Source organism: Motacilla alba, chromosome 2, assembly GCF_015832195.1.
Source record: "Motacilla alba alba isolate MOTALB_02 chromosome 2, Motacilla_alba_V1.0_pri, whole genome shotgun sequence".
Lineage (NCBI taxonomy): Eukaryota > Metazoa > Chordata > Aves > Passeriformes > Motacillidae > Motacilla > Motacilla alba.
The window spans coordinates 62,974,986-62,995,890 of NC_052017.1; the positions used below are offsets into that span (position 1 = coordinate 62,974,986).

The window sequence follows — 20,905 nt, forward strand, 5'->3', positions numbered from 1 at the left end:
AGATGACCAGAGATGAGTTTGATCATGATTTGAGAAGAATTGTAGATTGCTGCTAGAAGTGTGTGTGTATCACCAAAAACAGTAAGATCAGCAAATGTGTACCAATGTAAATGAAGCTCTGCCTGTGCTGGAATAGTTAAGTCTTACTTGCTGGGCTCTTATGAGAAGCAATCCACTTGAGTCAGCACAAGCCCCCTGTAATAAGCTAATTTAAGCAGATTTATCTGTTCTTTACAGACTGGTTTTGGTGAGCAGGACATTCCAGTTGCTGGAGCAGGCTCAGCAAGCCCTCTGCCCAGCTAACAACTACAGCCGAGAAGCAAAGGGGGTGGTGAGCTGCAGTGGGAGCAGGAGGGAGCACGCTGTGTGCAGGCTGTAAAGCCAAAATATCCGTATTCTGTGTGGGTCACCCTGGAGGGTATGGCTCAGCTCTCATAGCAGGGCCCTTCTGCGTGCGAAAAAACAAACTAACTTGTAGCCACAGACAGATTGGAAAACATTCAGTGTGGAAGGCAAATAAATAGGTGATAGAAGTCTCTGTAATAATGACTAGTATGCAGAAAGGGCTTTTGTGCTTTCTCTGGCTTGTAACAGAGTAGATGAAAAAGTGACATTTGCTGCTTTTTCTCAATACTGAGAAGTGGAAATTAATTTTTAAAAAATTTTTTAAAACAGCCTGTATCTAAAACTGATTTGGTATTGCAGCATTTGTGGAAGTTTAAAAACGAATTCAGCAAAACTGTGAAGTTGACATTTATGTGACTAAGATATATTTTAGAGAGGATGTTAAGATCTCCATGGTTTGGTTTAAAGCCACCCTTTGTAATTACTAGGAATTAGTAATTGGCCTTTCTCTGAAAGCGTCTAGTCTTGATCAGTTAGAACCAGAACAGTGTATTTAAGGGATCATAGATGTCATTTGATACGCGAGTTCCTGTATTTTGACTTAATTAAATAATTCATTATTACTGACTTAATTAAGGCAGTGTTTATTCAGTGACTTTGAACCGTTCAGTGTTTCAGTTCTTTTTAAACTTTGGCAGCAAATATGCACTGCTTCTCTGTATATATAAATTATTATTTCGTGTAAGTCATTTTAATATATGAAATACTACAGTGACTTATAATGCAAGTTGCTGTACTTTCAAATTTAATTTTAATAAGTTCTTTTCCTTTTTAATCTGACTTTTAAAACAAACATTTTCTATTACAGGAGTATAGTCTTATTTTTATCAACCCTGATTTATTCTGCCTAGTTATTCAGGTCTAGTGGTTGGTCATGAGTCCAGCTGCCAGGGGAGAAGACAGTGAGAACTGGGGCTGAGATGAGCCTAGTGGGCAAGGGACAGGCAGCCTCTGCCAGCTCTTCAGCAGCTGAGGATGTCATGGGCTTTGACAGGAGCCAGGGCTTGCTGGCATTGTGGTTTAGAGGTTGAAAGGCACAGCCACAGAAATGCAGTAGAGGAACTGTTTGTCCCTTTGATTTGGTTTGGCTCTTGAGGGCTTGCTGATTCCTTGACTGTTGCTGAGTGCTCTCAAGTAGCCACTCCTTGGAGTGCTTCAGCTTTCCAGACTATGCAAAAGAATGTTTTCTCACTCAGCTGCTTTTCTCACTTTATATACATACACAACTGTAGTACTCAACTTTTAAGAAATATGAATGCCTGCTGCTTCCTGTAGTGTGGTTGGTTGGTCTTGGAGAGTCAAACCCACATGGGCTGATGCTTCTTAAGTGCACCAAGCAGACCTGTATGTCCTGTCCACTGCACTGACGCCAACTCATTATTGGTGATAGTAGTGCCTGAATATCACTTGGCAAAGCTGTGCAGTCCCCATCCTGTTCTGGGGCCTCCAGACCTTTCATAGCTCCCAATTGATGCACAGCAGTAAAGAATGTGGCTTATTGCAGTTAGAGATAACAGGAATGGCGTTTGAAGGTAAAGGTATCTGGGGGCAAGCTGAATGCATTTGATATAAAAATGATTGAGTGGCAATAAACTTTATAACAGCCTGCTTCAGCATGTACTTTCTCTCCAGTGCTTGAAAGGAGGCTTTGGGTTGTGCCTTTCATCACTTCAGAGTGGATTTTGCAATTATGCTGGCCCTGAAAACCTGTAGAACATGACACCCATTCCCAGTATTTATCAGTATCTCTCATTTGTAGTTTTATGCCTCTCTTTTAGGGCACTTGTTTTAGTTGGTTCCAGCGGACGATAGCTAACATCAGTTATCGGCAATATTACTGCGTCCTGAAATGGTGCTGGCTATGATGAATAATGTTTGGCAAACTGATACTTTTTTTCCTTGAGGAACACAAATCATGCTTGTCTCCCAAGTGAGCTGATGGTTTGGCAGGGTGAAGGGATGAATAAAAATTGCCTTCCAAGTGCATGCAAGTTGACAGCCTGAAAGGTGATTTTCTTGACTCATATACTTCAGGTTCCTGGGTTTTACATATGGCAAGTCTCCAGAACAAATATTACTTTTGGAAAACCTAATCAAATTCTGCCATAAGAGTTAAGTTACTGAGTGTCAGGCCTCAAATGATATGCTTGATTTAGACTTCTCTGGAGTTCAAAAATTGTAAATTTTATCAGCAGTGGTTTCATGGAAAAATGGAAAGCAAAAGTTGCAACTTTTATAAGAATAAATTTAGGCACTAGGGCTTTTAGAGGGGGTGAGTTCAGCATAGAAATATAATCTCTTCAGTGTTTTTTCAAAGTTTGCCTTCATTTCCTTGGGAATGCTTTGAAGGGGATGCTGTCACCCCACGTCATATTGTGTTTTTACACTACAAACCCTTTTGTAGTATCATGTGCTGATTCTGAAATTTGTTTTATTTGGTGGGTCACAGTTTGAGATCCCTTTAATGAAAAGGAAATACCAAAAGGAATTCAACAAAAGGGGAGAGAAAATGTAAATTGGGTCATTTTACTTCTCCCTGATAGTCTTATGCTGGCTAGAAGAGACAATTTAATGCAAAAATTGGTGTGTAGTTTCAACTTGTGCTTTGTGGGCTGTGTATTAGGAAAAAAAATTGAGCTACCAGTTCACCGACTCTTCCTCAGAAGAAAACCAAAACATGTTTTTGCTTTGTAGGTGCAGTTTTTAAAACAGCCCATGTGAAATCTGCAGCATGTGGCCACCACGTAGCCCAAGTCAAGAGAAATCTGCTGTAGTTCCGAATTAATATGAGCAAACTTTGATTGGGAAAAGAAGAGAAAGATATGATGCAGGCTTTGCATTAGGATTTAAGAATGGGCAATTAGAGCGATTTGATTGGAATTGGGGGGGTTCAGGGCCCGCTGGCAGTCGAAGTGTCCAAGCGAGCAGTGAAAAAATGGCCTTGTGGGGAAGGAACATTTGGCTTCAGCTGTGGCCAAGCTTCTAGGACTTGAAATGGCAGCTCGCTCGGGAGGTGTCTTTACTCTTGCTCTGGTTATGCTTCAGTGTCTCTTTTGAGGTGAGCTTGGTTGAATGCGTGGTTATGCAATGAGTAAGTGAGCTGGTGGTGCTGGATGGTGATTTTCCTGAAAAATAAGTTCTGAAATGGTGTGGCACTGGTAGACTGCTGGTGGAAATTCTTGAACTGTTCTTACTAAGTGTTTTCAGTGCAGTACTCCAGCCTGGCTCATCTTGGATGGGGCAGCACAGGCCCCCCCTTCATTCCCCCCCCACCCCCTTCCCCACCACATTTTCTTTTCTAAGGTACAATTATAGAGAGACTGAAATGGCTAAGGGAGGGAAGTCCTATCAGCATTCTTCTGAGGAAATACAGCCATGAAACAAAGCTTTGTTATGCCACATCTGAAACTATTTGGGTAGAGAGATGAGAAAGCATTCTCCTCGATAAATTGCAGCTCCTCTGGTAATAAGCTCATATAGCATTGAGTAAATAGTGAACTAATAAAATTGTTTCCTCTCTCTCATTCCAGAGCCTGCTGAGGAGTATGTTACTATTTTAATTCTTCCTTAAGTATGCGTGGCTTCACTGCCTATCTGCTGTTGTTTGTAAGAGTCATATTATATTGTAGTTACTTGGTGGCGTAGAATACACAAAATTTGTTAAATGTTATGCTTGCAAGGGTCCAATGCTGTTTTCCATCTGTGTGACTCTGCTTGCTGTATTATTGCTCCAGGAGAGAAAAGGCACAAAAGGGAGGGCAGCTGTGGCCTGTGTACCTTTGCTGCCCTGTGTACTTTTTCAGGCCATCTGGAGTTTCTGTAGATGAGTGACACTTGGCCAGAAGAATCAAAGTCAGTAAATGGACATTTGATGTTCACTTCTTTGGGATTTAGGATGTTTTTTGAAGGATCATAAATTGCAGTAGTTGGAAGCACCAGAATGAAGCGCAAGATGATGTCAAATTGAACCAAATGGCAGTTTAATTTTATATCAATCCACAGATAAATACAAAATACTCTCATCTATGCTAGTCATAGGAATTCTGTAAAACAAGGATAAATTTAACTAAGCTGTGTCCCTTTTTTGACTGTGACAGGATTATAAACGCTGTTGCAGATGCTCCTATTACAGTTATTTTAGATTGGGGCGTCAGAGTAAACCAAATCAGAACCTGGCAGGCTGGCAAATTTTTATTGAAGTACCTCTATGCAAAATCAGTATTATCAATCTGTCACTTTGCAAGACAGTTGCTTTGGGCATCAGCTCTCTATTGTAAGTGTCACACGTGAATTTTTGTAAAATCAGTGCAGGTTTTGAATATTGTGTACTCCTTTGTCATGTTTGCAGGACTTCTCACTAATGGCCAATCTAAAGGATTAGGACCAGGATCAGAACAGCTGGAGAATGAGAAGGATGATGCATCGCAAGTGTCCTCAACAAGCAACGATGTTAGTTCTTCAGATTTTGAAGAAGGGCCCTCAAGGAAAAGGTCAGTAGTGAATTATGATTAAAATAGAGCCTTTCTTCTCTGTCTCTTTTGTCTTAGACTGTTTTTTATGTTATCAGAAGGGTATGGTTGCATCTACTGCCCTGCCATAAATGAACTTTCCAGCATGGATTCCTTCTATGAACAGCAAAGATATATCAGATTTGCTTCACCCATTGGTAGAGATGGTTCTTGTTGCTCTTTTGGAAGGCATGGAAAAGCAGTTGTTATTTTACAACTGCTTTTAGTGGATGAATGCTAATTTAAATGCCTTAAGACTTTCTCCTCTCCTGGTTTCTGCATCTCAGGCCATGTCAATATGTATGTGTGTGCAATTTCAAAGAAAGCATCACTTAAGTAGTTACTGTTACTGTTGTTATTTTTAGTTTTCAGTGAATTAAACCGTGTAAAGTTAAAAAGATAGAAAAGGACAAAACAGATACTTCTGAGAAGAGGAACTGCATAGTAATGCGGTGCAGTGGCTGTTGGTTGCAGAGAGCTACTTTGAGATACTGCTGCAGCAAGCTGCCTTCTCTTTTCCTAGAAGTCACTGAATGTGCAAAATGTGGGTTAAAATCATAGACCTCAAGCCAATCAATTACAGAAAGTATGCTGAGAATGCATGCGGCTGAGAGTTGTCCTCTCTGTGAAGTAAGAATGAAAACAGGCTGTCTAGAAAATGCCACTTAAAAGAGAGAATCAGAAATGCTTCCTCAACCTTTTTTCCTCTGAGCATCTCACATCCTAGTTCCAAACCAAAATGAATTATATAATAATAATAAATAATAATAATAATAATAATAATAATAATAATAATAATAATAATAATAATAATAATAATACCACCAACAGTTATCTTTCAAACAAAAGAAGTATCCCTGTTTTCTGTATGACCTTATAATTCCACTGAGAAGTCTGATGGGGTGAGGAGGACACCCTCCTGTTCCAGTGTTTTCCATCCCTAGTTCCCACAATCTTTTCTGGAAGTAACTCAGCCTCTAACTAATTATTCCCACTTATCTCATCAGGTGTATCAGAATATTAAATTATATTATTTTATGTTTATAATATTTTATATTTAAAATAATATTATATTTATATTTATATTATTTATATTTAAATATAAAATTTATGTTTTCTTCCATACTGGTAGAAATTTTGCAAGGCTTATTGCATCCTGCTGCTGGTCAGGGCAAAGATATTTGTGTTCTGATTCTGGGCTTTGTGAGATACAACAGAGGATTGAAAATTATTTCTGCTGGGCTGTTTAGGTGATATCTACTGTTGGTGTGATCCTGGGAGACCATGGTCATTATTTCATGGCCAACCTGTTGCTTGCACATTATCTTAAAGAATTTCTGCTTCCCTCTACACTTAGTTTGTCCCCTCACTCCTCAGCTGTGCTGACATAATGGCTTGCAGGGTCATACCATTAATAGTTTCAAGAAGCTGGTTGGGATTAAAAGTAATAGCAAGAAGAAGAAGAATTGAGGCTTTCTGAAAGGTTTCTACATTTTTAACCTGCACAAGACTTTTGTTCAGAGTATGGTCATAGGAGCAGCTGCTGGTGCAACCAGGAAGACATCCTCTTCCTCCTTTGAGGCTGGCAAGGGGCAGGAGGGCTTGTCCCTTATGCTGTACCTGCTCCTGGTGTCCTGCACCATCCAGCTTCAGAAATGAGTTGGGTTTCTACATTACCATTGTCCAGAAACTGCGCTGGAGTACTCTGGGTAAAACGTTTTTCAAAGAGTATTTAGTAGGTTTGGGCTAAGCAAATTCAGACCCTTGAAAGGCAGTTAGGTGGTTCAGGCATAGTAACAGGGAACTCTGTGCCTTTGGTACTTTTCAGATGAAAACCAACAAAAAAACCCCAGCCCCAACACAGACCCAAGAGGAAAACTTTTTCTGGTTTCATTGAAGGCAAGGCATCATTTCACTACTTCTTCATGCATCATGAACTGTTGAAATAATATTATGGTTGTTACTTCGGTTGCTGTGAAGGAGTTTGTTCTTTTTTTGTTCTTTTTTTGTTTCCATTTACACCCAACACAGGCTTACACCTACTTTTTCTTCCTCCCTGAGCTTCCTCTTTGAAGGCAGACCTTTTCTGGGTTCTTTCTCTGTAGCTGTAGGTGGAGCATGTTGAGTGTTTTTATGTTGTCTTCTTATTTCCTTTTAGGGTTTTTGTTTTGTTTAGCTGAGTATGCAATGTTTCTTCAATCCAGGTTATTTTGCAACCCCAGAAAAAGTTGTGTCAGGAATATTGGGTAAACAAAGGACATGCAGGAAGATGATGAGGGGGCAAACGGCACCGAAATGGAATCTGTGGGTTGACTGCCTCAGTTTACCAAGTTTTGACAAGTTATGTCCTCCTTGTCTTCCCCCAGGGTTTCTCAAAATCAAACTTTTCAGTTTTCTGTTCAGCTGTGTGTATAACTAATGACACTCTTGTAATAAAATACAAATACACCTCTAAAGACGGCAGCTTTAGCCATGTGCTCTGAACCAACCATTATATTTAACTTACTATTTATTTCTTTATAGCTTGTGGGGTTTTTGGGGTTTTTTTGTTTGTTTGGTTTGGTTTGGGTTTTTTTGGTGCGTGGCAGGAATGGTTTTTCAGAAGCTTGAACCTGTCATCTTGTAGAGGAATAAGTCACCTGTATTTCACACTCCTGATGGAAACAGAATGCTAAGCAAATAAGCATGGTAAATACAGGAATCTGTTGTAAAGAGCTCCAGTTTCTTTAGCAGTTTTAGACTCTGGTTTGACCTTTCAGTTCTTCAGTGAAATGGCAGGCTGGTACTGTGGAGGCAATCTTTTCCCAGTTTCTTCTTCCTGCCTCTTTCAAGCTGCTGTGTCTAGCAGTCTTCTGGCCCCTGCCCATCAGTTCAGGGACTAACCTGGCAGCATTTCTCCCCCTGTGTAGAGCAGGTCACCTTAAAGAAAGGGAATAGGGATTCATGCATGTGTGTAGCCTGTGTGTGGTTTTAGATTGCATTGATAGTTGATCCAAACTCCTCCAGTTTCAGAGACGATTTGTACAAGAGCTTGGATGAACAGCAAGAGTAAATTCTTGTCGCAAACTGAGTGGAGGGTGAATTTCCTAGCAGTGAACATTGCCTTGTGGTCTCTCAGTGCCAGTCATCCCTGTTGTAGATTTTCCTTGGGTCAAAACTAGGTAGTGCATGCTCCCAATGAGTTACTGGACTTAGCTGTAGATAGGTAGGTGCTGGCAGGCATCTGTGGGGGAGGTAAATCCCTACCAGCCTGGCTGCAGACCAGTGAAGACATCACTGACAAGTATTCCTTTTTTCACATAGATATGCCAAACAGAATAAGACAACAGTACAACCCGCAGCCAAGCACATCTTAAGGTTTATCAATCTCTTTATTTTCCAGTTTAAACCCCTTTTCTAGTAACATAGCTTGATTGAAGAGCCATAAAGAGTGCTATGGTGGAAGGAAGGAGATGGCTGTTTTGATGAAGGTGTGCAGATTTAATATAATACTGCAGATTCTGTTTGGAAACTCACTTTGATGCTTTGTTTGATGGAGCAGGGTTTTTGAATGCAGTGGCCTGACACTGTTAGGATTCAAATGGTTCCAACTAGTCAGTGTGTAGTCACTAATTAATACCTTTGCACTCTGGGGACTGGAGGAATCTTCTTACTCAACCAGGTTTGCATCTGATGCAAAAATTCCCATCTTAATTTCTTTTTTCACATGTATAGTTTTCTACTGTAACAGTATTTGTGGTGCTGCAGATTTTAGCTGGTGGTGGTGATAAAGAGGAGAAGGAGTACACGTACAGCTTTGCCCCTTCACAGCCTCCAGATAAGTCCAAAAACTGTAAGCCCTACGTACAGAGTAAATGGAGTTTGGAGAGGATTGTTAGTGGCAGTAGTGGCAAGCTCAGTACTTCAAAATACTTCTATTTGTTTACACTGAAAAGGATGGAAAACACTTGCTTTGATCTGTGCTGTGTGTATTACTAGTGGCCAGGTCTGAGGGGAAGCAGCAGGATAATCCTAAGTAGTAAATATTACTTTCAGCCAGTAAAAGTGAAAAGTGCCAGCATTTTTCTAACAGGCAGCAAAAGCCAAGCTTTTACATGTTGCACTGAATCTGTTGTGCAATGGGTTGCTGTCTAGTTGCCATGTGAATGAGAGAAGTTGCTGGTTTGTTCAGTGCTTTGGGGAGAGATGAACAAAACTGTTGATATACGGGGTTGATAAACTACCAGATCGAGTGGTCTTCACCATGTAAAGATCACACATTTTTCAAAACCTATGAACAGAAGGTTATTGCTGAAGGAGAAGTGTAGCTTCCACGTAACTGCGTGTTTTTGTTGTGAATCTCCAGTTTCCAGCTATGATTCTCAGTTGAGAAAATCAATAGGTAACTGGCCAAAAGTGTTTGGTCTCTGTGCTGGATGCTCGTACATTTTTATGGGCAACTCTAAATGCTACAACCACTGGCAATTAATAACAGTGTGCAAAAAAAGCTGTAGGTTTTCTAGCAATGAGTTGCCCATGTTACCCAGTGTAGTGGTTTTGTTTTATTAATTTGAGATTTTGAGGAAGAGACATGCAGAGCAGAAATGATGTGACAGTATGTTGATCTTTGGTGGTAATAGGCTATTGCTTGCTTCCTGTTACTAATCAGGTGGCTACTCATTTTCATGGCCCCCTTCCCAGAAACTCACACAGGGAATTGCCAAGTGCACAAATGCATTTATCTTTTATTGTGAAGTTGTCTTAGTAGAGGGCTGTGTGGGGCACCAAGAGGTTGACTGATTTTGGTAACTATTAAACTTCAAGGGAGGGATTTTTAAAAATTTAATGTTAGAATATTTCATGTGTTATGAGGGAAAAGATATTGGCTTAGTTTAGGAAAAAATTAGGGTTAGGAAAATTTCCTCAACAGAGTGGATGGATATTGCCCCACTCTGGGTCAAGGGTGTGCAGAGCTCCTGGGAGAAGACACTTTGTCCAGTTCTTTTGCTGGTAAGGCTGTTGGCTGCAGGAGAAAGGAACAACCCACTGGGAACAGTAGCATTTTAAGCTGTCACAGCTAGATTGGCCAGAAATTGCTTATTAGGAACCTTCTGAGGCCTTTAATTAATACAGCAGCTTTCTGCTAACGGTCTCAAGCATGTGACAGTCAGAAGTGTGATTGTGCACTACAGCAAGGCCAGCCCATGGGATGTGCTCCTGCTCTTTGCCTTGCGCTGCCTCCTCCTTTCTCGTGTTCGTCTTTTTTTTTGAATTTTATTTTTATATGCCAGTTGAACTCTCTGAACTGGCTCACTGTCAAGCCTACTGGAGGGTTAAGGTTTGTCAAATGAAAAGGTGGTGGGGGAGTATGTGTCGAGGGAGGGGGAGACAAGCATTCTGATCTCCCTTGGCTGGTGGCTGCACAGCTGCTAGGCTGGCAGAGCTGTTTTGCACCCTCAGCATAAAAAAAAGGCAGTCAAGGGTAGGCAAGCTTTTGCATATTAGGCAAGCTGCTAATTTAAGTGGTTTCTTTTAGTGATACATCCTTTTCAACTTGATTTGCAAAGGACTTTTTTGCAGTATAGCTGTCAAAAGGTTGAGGGGACTTAAGGATGGGGGAGGGGTTTCCCTATTGTTTTTTCTTTTTCTTTTTGTCAAATTGTTTTTATAGTTAATAATGAACAGTCTCTTTAGCACTAGACTTAGCACCTTTCATGCAAGATGTAAAACAAGGTCAATCCTGTTCCCACATTTGTAAGTTTGTGAGGGATTTCTGCTTGGTATTGTAGGTGATGGAGAGAGCAGTGTATTATGACTCGGGTGTGAAAGCAGAAGACTGCTCGTAATATCAAAGTGTTTTTCCAGGACCTTTTAGTGAATAGTCTTTTCACTAATTGGAACACTATATAATGTATTTGTGTTCAGCTGTTGCCTGCTACAACACAATGTAAGCCCACTTACCAACCAGGTGCTTCTGTTATTTTTTTCTAATTTCAGTAGGCAGTGCAAATCTGCACTAGTTGTTTGCTTATGAAGAACTGCGTTAATCCACAATACAACCAAAATGGCAATAAGATTTATGTGTAATAATTTTTTTAACACCCCCCTGCCCCCCTTCTGGGAATGCTGATATGATTGGAATATATTTTCAGTGCTGCACATTTATATTTAAATAACCAGCCTTATAAACAAAGCAATAATAGTCCACTGGAGTGGATTTGCAGAGGAATAGTAAAAAGACAGATTACCTGCTTTATAATGCAAGTCAAGAAGATCATTGTATATAGTTTGAAAAGGAAGAAATGGGGTGATTAATGTTCTTGCAGTATTTTCATAAGGAACAAACAGTAGTTGTGACATGAATTCTTCTATCCAACATGCAAAGATACAACAAGGTACAATAATCTGGGAATGCTTGAACTTTGTGAGTAGGCAACTAGGTAAACAACTTGTTTGAGTAGTGATTTAATAATTATGAAGATATGATTTATAGCAGCCTGAGACGTGTTGCACCATGTCCAGTTCCAGCCTGCTTGTTGTCACCCGCCACCTTCTTTTCAGAAGTCAGAGTTGCAGGGAAAGGTTCTTCATGACCTTGAGTTTGGACTCATTCACTAAGGGATCAAGGAAGCTTCCAAACCAGATGGGATAGGTGGAGTTGTTTCTGTGGTTCTGTCTATGGCAAACACTCCTTCAGCTGCCTGATAACCCATCTCTAACTGTGATTCACATAATTCATCTCTCACCCCTATGTATGACAGGCCAGATGTTGACTGCTTTAATACCACGGAGAGGGTACTCTTAAATGACATAGAAAATAGTTGAAAAAGACACTTTTTAAAGCAAATTTGTTTGCCAATGTGAAAGAAATTTTTCTAATGCAAATACACCATTGTTGGTATAAAACTGTAGCCTGATGTTTGGGCTAACATAATTCTTTGCTACATCTGTTGTGGTCCCGTGTTATGTGCAAAGATAATGATACTAAAAAGGACAGCGTCATTCCAACATTTTAGTGTGGAAGTGTGTCCTAATATGCTGAGTTTTAAGAATCTTGGTGGTGGACTGTTTTGTTTTATTGTTGTTTTGGTTTGGTTTTTGGGTTTGTTGGTTTGGTTGTCTTTCTTTTTTTTTTTTTTTTTTTTTTGGTAAGCATTTGAAGATTATATTCATACTGTATGCTGGTTTGGCATACACTGAACTATAGAAAACCCTATTCACTATTTATTCCAGAGGAGGAATATATGTGGCTGATACGGACAATATATATAAGTGATAGGAATATATTCTCAACATGTTCCTTCCAAATGACAGCATAAGTGTGGGCTACTGCTGATTCACCAAAACTGACAGCAGTGTGGGTATTAATGTTTTTTATAGGTCAGATCAAGATTCCAGGTAAGGGTGTGGGTCTTGAGACTCTCAGATGGATGACAGAGGCTTGGAGCTGTATGAATACTGCTCAGAAATAGGTCAGTCCATGTCACCAGCATCTCAGATTGGGATTGCAGGAGTTTTCTAAGTCTGGACTGAATCTGAGAAGTATAAATCTCCATATGGTAAATATCTCTTTTAGAATATTCTCAGGTCTCTTGTATTGGATAGAAAATTCACAGGAATTTTACATATCACCTAGCTTATGCTGGTATGGTGCTTTTCTTTTCTCTTCTTTCATTGTTGCATCCAGTAGCACAGAATTTCCTGAGGGAAACTAATTGTGTTTTTCTTCTTAGCCTGAACATTTGTATATTTAGTTTTTCTAGCAGTGTGTTTATTGTTAAGTAATTTGTACAGTAATGGTCATGTCAGGATTATGTTTTGATTTTATGCTTTTTTTCTTTGCTCTTCTCTCTTGGTATTTGTTCTTGGCTCTGTTTAAATAAACTAAAGCTTAAGGGACCTTTGACCATGTGGAAAATTTTTTGGAATTTTCTTATTTTTTTCCAGTTATATTACAGTCTATTTTCTCTGGTAGCATCCTTCTTTCAGCTTTCAGACAAGTTCTCCCCTGAGTTTCTTGGTTGTAGTTACTATGGAGATATGTGTCCATTCTTCCTTTTCTCCTCCCTTGCCCTTCTCCTTTGCTAGGAGCTCCTGCAGCTGTTATTTATCTTTTCAATAAAGTAAGTAGACTTTGTACAGACTTTGTTTCTAATATCTCTTCTGTTGCAACATGTAATTTGCCTGTGATGCTTTCATTTTCATGAAATCCTATAGGTATTTGTTTATATGGATGAAAAATTTGGTGTATGAGTAGGAAGGGAGGAGGTCTCTAGTTAAAAGGGTCACTTCTGGAGCTATTATCTGATTTGATCTTTCTTCACAGTTGAAGAGCTGTTCATTGAAGTCATAATTCTGTAAAATGAATTAACTGGTAACATTTGTGTGTATGTATGCTGAGTGTCAAGGACAGCTTTTAGAATTCATTTATTTTAAATGGCAGCTTTTGGAATTTAATATAAACATATTCCGGTGCAAGGAAAAATTTCTTGGGTGAAGAAATGAAAACTTGAGACAACACATCGTTAGCCTTTTAAGTCAGAGAGACTTTTCTTTGCACCTCATCATAATTTGATAGCTCTTTATATACAGCTTTATATATTCCAGCTTAACCGAGAAACACGGATGTTTGGGTAGTTAGATATTTTGCAACAGATATTTTCCTTTGCATGCGTGCTGTTGCATTTCTAAACCCCTTCTCTTGGGTTTCACTTGGTGTCTGTGGTTTGATATCACTGCTTTGCTTGAATGATTTAGATTTGAAATGGGCTCTCCAACCCCAACCAAGAAGTTCTGCCACAACTGCCTGTCTGAGCAGACATCCCACCTGGAAAGCCAGTGTAGCTGCACTGCTCTTTTGATGGATGTGTTTCTTCTGGTAGCCACATCTTCAGAGGTTTTTCCCCCTCTTCCTTTGGAGACATCTTGCCCTAGGTGATGATTACGATGTTATTGTTTTCCTTTGGCCTGCTGAGCACTGTGCACTGTCGCCTGTGGCTTTGCACAATCAGGAGCCTACTGGGAAAACCCTCTGTTTTACAACTGCATAAATAACCTACCTTGGGCTCTTGGTCAGATAATGCAAATCTCTTTGCCTCCCACTGAGAGTGTTGGGTTGAAATTGCAGCCTGGAAGCCCATGAGTGGTACATAAAAAGGAGGCATGTCCTTCCCTTGACCCCGTTTGTGCTGGGCCTGGCATGGTTTGTCACCTGGCCAAAGCAAAGGTTGGTGGTTTTCTGCAGGGTCACTGGAACTGGTATTGGACAGATTCCCTGGGCACCACAGGGAGCACAGCAGAAGTGGCTTTGGAGAACAAGATGAACAGGAGCAACATAAGTCCCTCTGGAGGGTGGCTGGTTACTCTGATCAACTCAACCCTCCAGGATAACGTTGGTCTCAGTTTTATTCTAAGCAAGCAAGCAGTGTCGTTTCCTTTGGTCTTTCCTATTCCTTGTGAGGCAAGAAAGAGACTCTGAAACCCTTTACTTTTTGTTTCCTGGGCTCTTCTATTATGCCTTGGATTATTCCTGGCCTTCTGACAATTTGTTCTGCAAGTTGTCAAGCAAAATGTGCATTTTAAAATAAATTACTCTAAAATTTTAATCAACTCTTTTTTTAGAAGGGAGTCTCATGTTTTTCTTTTGCATACGTCTAGTTCGCTGTTAAAGTAAGCAGCTGGGACTTTCTTGATTACTTCTATTTTTAGTGACATCTTCTTTACACCTGCACATTGAAAATCATGAGGTTTTCTAATAGAGACTGAGAAATCTTTCAGCCTCCCTGATTCTTAAATCAGAAGCCTGAAAGCAAACTGGCCCTCTAATTGGAGTGCCTTGGTATGGATGGAGTTCTTATGTTTGTCTTACACTAGAAAAATTGACCACTATTGATTTTCCTTGAAAGTTAGTTCATCCCACCTGGTTAATTTGTAACAGAAAAAGAAGGCAAACTAGGTGTGGCACAATTTCTGAAGCTCTCACTTTCACATCTCTTGGCCTGTGAAATCCTCTCATTACCTGAAAATTAAAGTATTAAGTAATATCTAGGCAAATGTTACCATGCAGTCTAGGTTTGATTTTTACCCATTTTATTTCATTTCTGTTACATAGAAATCCTGCTGTTAAATTCACTTTTGATAATATGCTATATGCCATCTCAGATTAAGAGTATTTAATTGCTTCCAGTTTCCAGGTGGACTACAAAATAAAAGGTGAATCAGATGAGAAATGGAAAAAGAGGGGAAATAGCATTTGCGTAAAGGTCACACTCTTCTAATCAGATGAATCAATTGAAGTAATTCAGAAGAAAATCCCCACATGAAAAAAAGTTTGATTTTTCCTTGAAGCTTTTGGTTGCAGGACCATCCTAAAACATAAATTCAAACATTTGCTCTTCTTTGGGCAGTACAGCCCAGAGTATCTCTACACAGCCTAGGTACCAGGTAGCCTTGTGTTCAGGTTCTTGTGTGGCCTTGCACAGTACTTAATGGCTCTGTGTCTCTTCCTTCTTCAAGTGTAATTGGCAGAGTTTTGAGCAGTTAAAGATTGGAATAATAGTTGTTTTTTGTTTTCAAGGGCAAGGTATAAGTAAATTATATTATTTATATCTGTTTTGAATATGTGTCTATTTGGGGTTTTATTTATTGCTCTTCCTTTTTCTGATAATAAATTAACATAGATATTCATAAATAAACAGAAAATGAATTCTCTCCCTAAAGGAGGATTTTGAGAGTGCTTTATCAGCACAACTTCATTCAAATCCATTTTTAAATAGCAAGAGTTAATTCCTCCATCCACTGAAAGTGCTTATTCATTATTGATTTCAGTGGATTGGACATTTTCCTAAGATGTCTGCAAGCTGAAGAAAGCTATATATTAAGTGCCTGTGGTTTTGACTGCACTTGGAGTAGCCCTTCAGAGAGTCTTGTTTATCTTCCTTTTCAATTGTCATACTCTGTGTAAGCCTGCTGCAGTTTCGCACCACAAAATGAGCCATCAGGAAGTGATGCCATGTATTTCCCCAGGCTCTTACCTGGCTTGGGTCATCTTGCTGCCTCTGCTCAAGGTGGTGGGTATGAAGTCTGAGAAATTGTTCATTGACTGAGTGGCTACCAGCCTGGGTTTCACACTTATTGGGTGCTTGAGTATTTCAGTGGCAGAGGAAGGCTTCCTCTTCACCCACAGGATTGCTCGTTTGAAGCCTTTTGCGCAGCGTCTGCGTTGGAGGTCCTGCGTTGCATCGTCTGCCCCGAAGCTGTAGCTGTGCAAGGTTACTAATTCAGTGGGACTACAAAGAGAATATTCCATTCATAGTAAAAAATGGAATAACCTCTCCTTTTCACTTTCTTCCAGTGTTATGGGGAAACTCACTGAAATTATCTCAATATTTTATAACAAAATTACCCCATTGTATCCTAAGCCATCCTGTGTTCCTCTTATTTCACATCATAGAAACTTCTCCAAATGGAACTTTACTCCTAATTATGGTCATTATTTTCAGCTTCTTAATTGTATCTTCTTGAGCACTGGTTCCCAACCTCTTACTTTGAAACTGCTTAGTTTCAGGAAACTTAAAGGCTTTTGCTGTTTGGTGTGTGGGGGTGTGTGTGTATGTGTAATCCCATGGTGTTACCTGCTGTCTGCAGTTCAAGGCTTCAGGTTGATTTGCTTCTCTATCAGATCTTTACGTGCCATTCCAAGCCCTCTGCCAGCCTGGGGATGCAGCTGTATGCTAATTTCCCAGTTTGAACAAAACACTCATAGGTCACTACCAAAGTACTTGGTCTTCTTGATATACAGAGGGAGGAAGTTTCTGGGCCGGGATGGGTGAGAAAGGCAGGGTCTGGATCTATTGCTGTTTCTTGTTTCTTCTCAGCTCTGGGAGATGAAGTTTCTTTTCCTGAGACAGAGCTCTCATGTTAGAAATGCAGCTCTGTCACATCATTATTTCTAATTTTTAACATTAAAAAGGCAAGTTGAAAGGGAATTTGTTACAACTTCTTGTTACTCTGTCTTCAAAAAGGAAGTGTGAATGCAATCTTCACATACCATATCTTCATATAACGATTTTTAAAGGCCCTTTAGTCTGAAGTAGTGTTTGACATGAGGACAGGCAACAGTATTTTAGTATCTGGGCAGATTTCCAGACCCTGATACTATGTGCTTGTTCTGACCTATCCTTTCCTCTGGGTGTTCTTTTTCCCCGAGACTTCTCACTGCTGAGGGAACATGTCTTTTACAACTTGACATTCCCAGCATAAAAAGCAAACTGATAAAAATGTCTTTAAGTTGAGGCTTGAGGACACACACATATTCAGGAATATTTTTTCCCATTTCAAATAGAATATCCTGTTGAGTTAGACACCTTTCTTGGGGAGGAGAGGGGAGGACAAAATTATGGAGAGCATTCTAGCAAGATGCTTCAAGGAAGTAGATCAAGAAGGCAGGTGCTGAAGATGTAGGGCAGTGTTATTCATGATTCCAAATAAAATATAGGAAAGTCTTCTCTTACCTTCCTGGCCTCCCCAGCCCCTCCCACCCAAGTTACTAATAAGGGTAGCAGAATCCCTCTTTGCTTTTCTCACTCAGGTTCATTTTTAAAAATGTAGTGTGAAAAATGTTTTGGTCTTCTGAGGTAACCTTTTCTGACAGTTTGCTGGTTTTTGTATGAAAAGCACAGAACCCATAAGTCCTTAAAACAGAAATCCATTTTCTGTTTGTGTTCCTCTCTGTACTTCTTTACTGATCATTAGTCAGTCCAGGATGCATGAATTAGTTGGTGACTTTTCTGCTTTGTTTTCTTCCATGTTTGTTCTTTACTCTGGTGTTTCTCTGGACCATCCCAACCTTTTCTACTGAAGTGTTTTTCTGCTAGGTTTTATTCAACGTGGTTTCCCAATATGAGCCTTAATGAAAACAAATGTTTATGGCCTTTTCTGAGCATTAGGTGAGCTGCTATCTTTAATTACGAAGGGCTTGGAGATGGAGGAGGAAACCCACTTATTGGCAACAAAGGGCCCTAGGACTGTTTGTGCTTGGCTCATTCATCTCCCTCTGCTTCGCAGACAAGTGAGACTTTCTGAGCATTTGAATACAGTTTATTCTATCAATTAAAAAAGAACAAAACAAAACCTGTCTCTTACGTTGCTTAAATACCTATTAAGCCCGTGAACGGAATACTAATTTCAGTGGTTCTGTATAATGAGCTCTAAATTTCTGAGTGATGTCAGCCATGGAACCTCTTAACAAGGACATGGAAAACCCCACAAAAAAACCCCTAATGTCAGTCTCAGTTCCTTAATTATTTTGATGAGTGTAGAAATGAAAAGCTCCAAAGCATTGTGTCACAGTGCTTATTTCCCAGATTGAATATAACAGGGAGGATTTATGAAGATTTTCCACTCTGTTACTGGGGTGGATGAAACACAGAGCAAGAAGGTCTGAGCACTGGCAATACTCAATGCCAGCAGCACACCTCATCAGCTGACAAGCCCTTGAAAGTTCTTAAGTGGGATGAGATACGAGATTAGATGGAGTTTTGTGTTCCTTTTCTTTTTGCCCTCCCCTCCCTCCATATGAATGCCAGCACATATAAATTATGGTGCTTAGCTGGTGCAGAAAGAGGGTGTTGCAGTGCAGAGCCATGCTCTACCAGCTCGATAGGAAGGCAGAGGTGATACCTGAGAGGCATGTGTGAGGGTCCTTTACCTCTGCATGGGTGTTGCCTTGAGTTCCTGTGGATTTTAATTAGGCAATGCAGTAATGCTGGGCGCTACTTGCATTTCAAAATGCAGACTGAATGTCATTTATTCTTCCTTTTAATACACCTACAGGCGACTTGGTTCAGCTGCACAGTCCCTGTAGAAGAGGCTGCTGAGTGCACAGTGACAGCTTGTATGCTCCCTGTGCATCACGGAAAGTTCTGCTCATTCCTCTGGAAAAAGTTGTTATATAATGCGGCACGGTGCTTTGCCATGTCTGCTGGGGGATCACCCCTTTGTTAGGAGGGTTGCATTGTCAAGTTGGGTGTTTTAAGGATATAATTCAGCATTACTTAATGATATGTGAAATGTAACTTAATGCATTTATCACTGTTTTAAATTTTCTGGCCTTGCACAATGAACATCCCACAGTGGGAGCTTCATTTTCTCCTTAGACTGTATTATTGGCAAATGTGCTCATTTATACTAGGGAGAGAAAAATAAAGGCAGGCAACCTTGAGAAATGCCAGCTAATAAAAAATAAGACAGTTGTGTTTTCTAATAAACAATGAACATAGTAAAACTGGTGATGCTACAGGCATCTTGTGTTATTGATGAAAACAAACTGCTTACTGACATCTGCAGCAACCAGCCCTTGAGTGGTGGCATCCCAGAGCCCCTCAGTGCCATGTGTTAGGCAGAATTGCTGGAATTCGCAGTGTGAGACTTTAGGGTTTTGAAGGAGTTTGATTTATTCGGTTTTCCCCCTCAGGCTTTATTTTTTCTTGCAGATTTATATTTCTTATACAACTATATATAAATAAGAAATATAAGTAATATATAATATATAATATAAGTTATATATATATATATATATATATATATATATATATATATATATATATATATATATATATATATATATAAATAAGGAAATTAAAATAAGATTAATATAAGAAATAATATAAATAAGAATAAGGGAATAGCTGCTCTTACCTTGAAAAGCCATAGGTATTTCTTTCGGACAGCTGATTACTTTACCCTTCTGAAGTCCCCATTGTTAACAGTTACAATGCATCAGTGCTGCTCTGGGATAGCATTTCACATGCTGCAGACTCTTCACTGCTTCTCCTGAAGAATTCCTTCTCTCTTCTGCATCCCACCACCTGACACAGAAACAACACATTTCTGCAGGTTGTGAACATCCTCTGCTTCATGAGCAAATTCACTTAAGTACCACGGCTTCTGCATCAAGTTGCTCTTAGCATGAGGAAACTTTAAATTTTTCTATTTATACTGCTACTTCTACAGTATTTGTAGATTGATAGGTTCCTCTCTCTCCTCCCCCCCAACCCCCCCCACCAAGTTGTTTCTGAATTCTGTAAATTGAGGTGCCATAGTTTTTATTCATATTTCTTGTCTAGAAGCATGTACGTCAGTGGAGGGGAGAGTGCCACCTTGTTCTGTAGCAGAATTCAAATGATTCATTTAAATAAGGATAAACTCTAACTTTTGACATGTCTCACTTTTCATGGTATCTGTCTAGACTGGGGAGGTTGATGCTCTGGGTCAGCTGTAGCTGTTCCAAGGACAGATCCTTGAGCATGATTTTCCTCCATTGAGTGGAATGCAGAACATTAAAAACTTGCCAAGAAATACTTTTAGAGAATTCTCTCTAACTTGCTGAGAGAGGAGTGTAGAGGAAGAGCTGCCTGACTGGTTGCTTGCTCCCTATGACCCACGGAACCTCTTGGCCACTGTGGTGGGAATTGACACCACAGGTCATCTCTGCTGCATTTGGCTTGTAGAAAATTATAAAGCTCAGTATCCTTCTTTTCCTTCTTCCTACCCCCCCTTCTGGTTTTCCCCCTAAAACCTCATTTCTTCAGGGAATTGATTGCATGTAATAATTGTCTGCTGAATCCTTCTAAAGGAGCTGCTCAGTAAAACTGAGTAGTCATTAATTTAACACTCCACTGCTGAGCGAATGTGTGAGCTACAACAGCTGCTTTGCTTTGCATCTGCACTTCGAGGGTGTTGGCATTCCACTGGTTTCTTTTGGATTTAGAAAACCTTCCTTAAAGAGCTAAAACCTGAAATGATCAGAAACTCTGTGTTTTCTCAGAACCATATTTTGTAGGTAATATGGTGTTTGGATCACCAATGGTAGCATGAGTTCCTAAATCTGGAGGAGTGTTTAGTTTTGATTTTTGATTGCTTTTAAAGCTTTTCTTTTCCCTTGGGGTAGGGGAAAGGTATGTAAAATGCAGTTAATTATGACAGTTTATTATCTCATTAAATGATGAAATACC

The 20,905-nt window shown here is 39.8% G+C and overlaps 1 protein-coding gene across 3 annotated transcripts in view; it reads left to right on the top strand.

Moving 5' to 3' along the window:
• JARID2 (jumonji and AT-rich interaction domain containing 2) overlaps positions 1-20,905 on the top strand; it is a 211,675-nt gene that overhangs the window by 115,835 nt on the left and 74,935 nt on the right. For all 3 annotated transcript variants that reach the window (XM_038124957.1, XM_038124967.1, XM_038124977.1), the window contains exon 3: positions 4,754-4,895. In XM_038124957.1, the coding sequence (XP_037980885.1) occupies positions 4,754-4,895 (142 nt within the window). The remainder of the gene's footprint in view (positions 1-4,753; positions 4,896-20,905) is intronic.